Source organism: Schistocerca serialis, chromosome 3 (assembly GCF_023864345.2).
Source record: "Schistocerca serialis cubense isolate TAMUIC-IGC-003099 chromosome 3, iqSchSeri2.2, whole genome shotgun sequence".
NCBI classification, from domain to species: Eukaryota; Metazoa; Arthropoda; class Insecta; order Orthoptera; family Acrididae; genus Schistocerca; species Schistocerca serialis.
Window position 1 is genome coordinate 1,002,529,737 of NC_064640.1, and position 6,943 is coordinate 1,002,536,679.

Sequence of the window (6,943 nt, forward strand, 5' to 3'; positions counted from 1 at the left end):
CCAAATCCGCTGCACCTATGAAGAGAATCTGTCTGTACTAGTGACAAAATGACATTCGAAATGTACAGAGCACTTTATGGACAAACCTACAGGTAGAGATTGGTGAACTCGAGTTACCAAACCAGTTTAACTCAGGTTGAAGGGATTTCAAGTCAACCAGCGTTAAATTGTTGCTGATTGGAGCTGTGTTCATGTGGTGCCCGGCGGCCGCCGCTATCAATGATGGTTTCGTGTGAGGTTGTAGTTCACCGCTGTCGTGATGACCGAACCCAAGTTGAGTCTCTGCGTACAGAATAGGATGTCACTCACTGTGATCTTTAAAAATGCAATATCCAATTAAAATCTGTTTGGCCAAAATACGTGAAGTATTTGGTAAGTGTTATTTTCAAGACGTTAAGATCGTCTGAACGCCATCTAAATCTTACACTAATACAAAGTGTCTCATAACTGTATTCAAATTTCAGCCTGTAGTGTGGCATTTATTAACCTTATCAACACCAACGCATTTTTCATAATGTGCATTCCCAGAGGATGTTGTACTTTATGTCAAACTTTAACAATGTTAAATAAATTCACTTCGTTAAATTGTTGTTGATTTATATTAACAACATACTTTTTAAAGGAGTAGTAATGTATAAGTAAGGTCCTGAACCTGAAAATGTTGAATACTAGGTTAGTGCCTGCTGTGTCTTTCGTGTAGTCTATATGGTCGGCATAGCTTTTTATTTTTTCTTTAATCTAATTTTTATGTTGTTCACAAATTGTTACACCTTCTAAACTTTTCACGCCAAATAAGGTCATAGAACCTTGGTCTTTGCCAAATGTACTTCTGACAAAAAAGCGATTCTGGTTGCTGGAGCCCAAGGTTTTTGTTAATCATGCCTTTTGTGTTCTGGTGGTGGTATTTCCATAGAAACTTCATCTCCTAATACATGTTTCTTTACTTCTGACTGAGAAACTTTATACCAAATTTCGGAGTTCTAGCTTCAAAATTCCCATAATAGCAACAGATTTACAAAAAGCCTTTCATCCCTTATTTCATCTTCTTAGGAGTGTAATTTAAAATAATTCCTTCTTAAACGATGTCGACACTTTAAGATACAGACCATCTCCAAATTTGAAGTTCTTATCCTTAGTGGTTTGGGCTTGGTGGTGATGAGTCGGTCCTATTCCACTCCCTTAGGGGCTGAATTTCCAGATACAGTGAAACACGAATTTTTTCATTTGTTACTGAGAAGCCAAATATCTGTTGTCATAGATACAGCTTTAAAATTCCTTTCACAATGAAATTTTTCATAAAACATTGCAACCTCCTATTTCACCCCTTTAGGTGTTGAGTATCCAAAAACTATGAAATTTATACTGTTTTGTATCTAACAGAGAAACCCAATACATTTTTTCATAGATTTATCTTCAAAAAAGTCTTCAGAAATGCTTGCATAATTAAATATTTTTATAAAAACTTATATCTCTTATTCCACCCCCACAGGTGTTCAGTTTCCAAAAACAGTGAAAGACCTATCTTTTATTTCTAATGAAGAAGTAGATTTAGCTTTAAAAATGCTTTCATAATGAAATATTTCGTGAAACACTCCCTTGGGGTTTGAATTTCCATAAACATTGGAACAAGTATTTTTTGTTTCTATCTGAGAAGTCAATTACTAATATTCTTAGATCTAGCCTTAAAATGCTTTAGTAGTTGTTTAATAACAATTTATTTTCAAAAAAACTTTCACCCACTGTTTCACCCCCATAGGGGCTGAATTAAAAAAAAATGCTGAAACACAGATACCTTTATTTCTGAACGTTAAACGAAATACCGATTTTCGTAGGCGTAACTTAAAAATAACCTTAATAGCGACAAGTTTTCCAAAAGCTTTTCATCCCCTGTCTCAGCCCCTTGGGAGTAGAATCTCGAAAACTGCCCTATTAAACCATATCTGTAGTATAAGATCAACATCCTCTGCAAATTTCAAGTTTCTGTCGTTATTGGTTTGGGCTTGGCGATGATGAGTGAGAGTGTGTGTGTGTGTGTGTGTGTGTGTGTGTGTGTGTGTGTGTGTGTGTGTGAGAGAGAGAGAGAGAGAGAGAGAGAGAGAGAGAGAGAGTCAGTTGGGACATTGCCTTTTATGCACAGAGGTTATATTCATTGTGGAAAGGGACATAACTATTATGACTTGAATTTTTGTGTTAAAGTGCAGTAGCCATTCGTGTTTGTGGTAGAGCATTTGGCAACAAAATTGCTTATTATGAACTGCCTCAAGGAATAAATTGACTGATGTGTTAGACAAATTATAATGATATTGGGTGTATAGCTTGTAAGAAATAAATTACATTACATGGAACATATTGCTTTCGCCTAAGATATTTGATGTCAGGGAACATGAAAGTGTTTTCAGTTTGATAGCAGATTTCATATAAGAAACAAAATTGCAATTAAAAAGGCGTGCGAACTGCGCAGACACTAACAAGAGAAATGAACACAAGAAGTATTTTTCTGCCAACTCAGCATGTTAAGAGAAGTTACAACCCGAGCAGACATAAATGTGGCAAACGACGTCCAATGTAATTTAGCTTTTCCTGCCAGATTGGTTTGAAGAAGCTTAGGGTCAACTCGGTTTATGAAATGGGCTCACTTGGGTTGGATTTTTACTAACTCTAGTTCGGAGCACACAACCGCTTTCCAACCGACCGAACCCTAGTTTATCCCAGTCATATGTCTATACCTTCATTAATGTGCACAAACAAAACGTTATCACATATCTATCTACAATGTTTCAAGCCGAAATACGAAAAATTGCGCCCTATACAATATCCATCACGCTCGTGACTAACATACTACACGCGCAGAGAAAGTTGACACTCGGCGCGCTGACTGGTGGCATTCCCCATTTACAGTCACTCCCAGCAGCCATCGCGCCAAGTGTCAACGATGTTTGCACGAACATTATATACAATCATCGACTGGAAAACCTCCAAACTTGGTTGGGTTAACTGAGATGAATTGTGATCTGCTCAGAAGTGAAACAGAGATGTCGTTGAATGTTATCTCAGCTGTTTTTTTCGTCCCAACCTGGTTTGAACTCGGTTTGCGCAAACTTTCAACTCGGTTTGGCGAAAACCCCAACTGACCCATCACTGCCTATGGCGGTCCGAAGATCACGTGATCAGGCTGGCAATGTGTGGTGACAACCAGTGATCTCTATACTAAGTAGTATGGAGATCACTGGTGACAAGACATGTGTTCTCCGCATCCTAATGCTCATTCCAGAGATATATCTACTCTATGGTTTCTGCATATGTTTTTAGCTTCTATAATACATGCTCTTTTATTTCACATACCGTAAATAAAATGTAGATCTCTGACTTCTTTCCGTATCCTATCGTATTTCCTCTGTGGGATCCATGGAATATAATTTATGTAATGTAGTCACACAATGCCGATATTTTTGCGTATACTTTACATCTTGAACAGCGCAACGAGACCATATATTTCAAGGCGGGTGTTTTATTGAAAATGTTTAAACAAAAAAGGAGTTTCACTGTATAGCATTAAGAAGGGTATATTGCATGTCGAAGTAAAATTAAATAATCAAGGCTCTCCTTCTTTCTGGCCTTATACTGTGTCTTTGAGGGATATGGATGTTATTCAGGATTTAGCAATGTTAGTAGATACCCTCCTGGTCGAGTCGTCGTTAATCTGCCGATCGGATTCGATTCGGGGCCGACGCATGTCCGCGTATCTCGGAAGTTGAGTGCTATCGCGAGCGACTATCCGGACGGGTCAAATGGATTACGTATATAAAATAAGTAATAACAAAACTCGCCAGAGTAGCTAAACGTACTATGTACAATGGATTCATTTCGGATGTGAAAACAATTCAAATGCTGTATGGCCTATGATCAAATGTGAAGTTCTCAGTAAAATGGAATGAAAATGCCCGTCTGAGCTGTTGATAACTGGTAGAAATATGCAGTCTGTAGATCGGTGTATAGTTTTTACGTAAATGCTTATTTAATGATTACTTTCTCGCTCTCAAATGAAATTCCTGTAATGAAAGGGGAAAACGGGATAATTTTGTAAAACATCATGAATGCGAGAAAGGTTCGTTTGGCGATGATGAATAGTGTTTCATTTTCCAGCATATTTAAATAAGTACATTGGTGCGTCCTGTGTCTGACAACTTTGACTGGTGTAGCAACTCTGGTTGTATGTGTCAGGAGGTTGAGCATGCGTCGGCTGCAGGGTAAGTGAGAAGTAACGATTTCTGTTGGTGTCCTTTTTACTGTAACGTCAGTGACATATGCGGTGATTCCGCATTCTGTTGTTAGAAGAACTACTGGACACACCTTTTGTTAGTGGATTCGGTAGAATGTTACTGTTCTGCCCAAACTGTGCTAATGCTCTTGTGGTGCAGGACGGTATACAGTCATATAGATTTTGTTGTGCAACATGTCCGTACTCCTACGATATAATATATCGTATATCTAATCGCGTACATCCAAAACTAAAGGTTCAGTTACTTTTACTTTGTTTAGAATTGCTTGCTCTGTTCTTATTTAGTTCTGGTGTTTCACTGCCAAGTCTTTCCTCCTGAATTTCTTGTAGTACTCGTTTATCTTCAGTCTCATGTATAGAAACGACAAACCGCGTGTATGTATGTGGTTGGTAAAAACATCCAGTGTGACCTATATAGATGGAAATATTGAGCAGTACTGAAAATATACAGATTTCTGCTGCGTTCAGTATTACGTATGTGCAGTGATTTTAGGATTACTTGTCCATTTGAATGGGAACCGTGTTACCCAGGTGCAGTAAGAACATTCTCTTTCGTTATCACGACTCAGTTACCTGCCCTAGAGCTTTTCTCCTACTTCGGAAGGGAAAATGCGAAAATTGGGAGGATTGGCAATATTGAAAACATAAACACGTCTGTTATTTGAAGATAGCGCAAGTGGTATTATTTGCAGCTGAAACAGTCGTCTAAACCTTACTGGTCTCTCAATAGTGTGCATTATTGATCTGTGGTGCGCTGCTAGTAAGATTTATGCCAAGTGTTGAGTACAAATTCCTTTGAGTATCGCAAATTTTGAAAGATTAGGATTTAACGCTCAATTCCCATTTGTCTGTAGACTCTGAACAAATCTTAGCATGGGTAAGAAAATTTGCTGTTTCTTTTGCAAGGGAGTCATGTCAGAATTTACTTTAAATGGTTTACAGAGAGAGTCAGCACAAGTACACTGGGATTTGAGTGTGCAGTGTCTTTACCATTGTGCCACCTCACTTCCACTTTTTTTTTTTAACAGCTGGATACAGATTCCTATTTCATTTTTTTTCACCTGTACTATTCTTCTGTTACATACAGTGCAATTTTAGTGTGGTTCTCTATCTTGTTACACAGTTACCTACTCCTACCTTTTTGTTGCCATTCACTCTGACAATGCTTAAAGGACATTTTAGTGCTAACTCTTCCATACTGATAGTTCATTATTACATTTATTTATGATTATTTTTGAATTAGAAAGTAATGTCTAACTTCTGAATAAAAATTAATCTGAACACATTTGTTCATTAAACACTAACAAAGTAGAGACGGTAGGTGTACATTTATTCATGCATAGTGTTATATGGCAGTTTAATTTAGCTCAAGTGACAATTAAGTTTTGCCATAGGTGATAATTTCTTGAGAAACTTAAAATTTAGTACATGTTACTCCATAACATGTTTTATTATCCCTGTGAATTTTAAAACAAAAGTTTGCTGTGCATTAATCTTTTCTATTTGTAGGAAGTTGATGATGTACTTGGAGGAGCTGCAGCTTGGGAAAATGTAGATTCTACTGAGGAACGTTGTCCTAAATGTTCTAATCCAAGAGCTTATTTCATGCAGATTCAAACAAGATCAGCAGATGAGCCTATGACTACTTTCTACAAATGTTGTAATCCTGTGTGTGGTCATCGCTGGCGAGATTAACCACACTTACATTGTTATAAATATGCAGCAAAATAAAATTTGGAAGGAAGCCAGTCTTTTACTATTTTACTAGTGCATAAAGGTGTCTTTTGTGGTGCAATGTCGTGGTTAATCCATATGGAATGGTAAATTTAAATCTGCTGCAGTGTTAACAAAACAAATGGAAATTTTGTATATAGCTTATCTACAAAATTGGTTGACCTAATTGTTGCAGGTATAAAAATTAATACAAGGAACACATTTCATTGAAGATGTAGAGTGGATCACAATGCTGGTTCGAAATCTTTCCTTACTTTTCAGAATTTTGTAGTTTGTGTAACTCTTGATGCATTGACAGTTTGTTGGCAATGATGTCAATATCAGCTCTTAGCAATGGAAATTGCTGAAAGTGTCTATGGAAAGCACAGTGGCCATTTGTGAAAAAAAGAAAGTGTTGCCACTGAAGATAGGCCATGAGTTTTTGGCATATGGTTATACAGTACTTATGTTGAAGTTATCTGCAATAAATTCAAAATTATCCTGTTATCCTTGAGTCACTTCATGATGTCAGTACCTGGTGTGCATCACATTAAAGCTGAGACTATATAGGCACTACCCTGAACAAAGTCTATATAGGCTATTTGCCACTGAACTACTGAGAGTTCTCTAGTAGTCTACACAGATTCGAGGATGTTTTCTTATTGACTTAGTTTGACATTTATGTGTAGCATTGTTTTTGGAATTATGGAGGATGAAACCTTCACTTTCCAAATAGGTTCTATATAGTAACTGTTAGCAGCAAAGCTAAAGGAAATGAATCCACATAGGAAGTTCAGTGCGTCAGTTGGATGCATTTTCATATGGAAAGTTGAACTTGGATTGTAAGAGTGAAATATGTAACTGTACAAATATTCAGGACATTGCCTTGTAAGGATTTCTTCTGGAAATGTAAAGAATTTAAGAGCATTTTCTTAAGATGTTCATCAGAGT

At 37.1% G+C, this 6,943-nt stretch overlaps 1 protein-coding gene across 2 annotated transcripts; it reads left to right on the plus strand.

Moving 5' to 3' along the window:
• Positions 1–3,876: 3,876 nt before the first annotated feature.
• On the plus strand, positions 3,877–6,023 carry LOC126471450 (DNA-directed RNA polymerase III subunit RPC10). Of its 2 annotated transcripts, none has more exons than XR_007586308.1 (2): positions 3,877–4,247; positions 5,789–5,926. XR_007586308.1 is itself a non-coding variant. In XM_050099638.1 (2 exons), the coding sequence occupies exons 1-2, from the start codon at positions 4,374–4,376 to the stop codon at positions 5,972–5,974; spliced, it is 327 nt and encodes a 108-aa protein (XP_049955595.1). In that variant the 5' UTR covers positions 4,286–4,373; the 3' UTR covers positions 5,975–6,023. The 2 variants fall into 2 exon arrangements, 1 of the variants encoding a protein (XP_049955595.1); XM_050099638.1 differs by lacking the exon at positions 3,877–4,247 and adding an exon at positions 4,286–4,514 and having other exon boundaries at positions 5,789–6,023.
• The last annotated feature ends 920 nt before the right edge of the window (positions 6,024–6,943 follow it).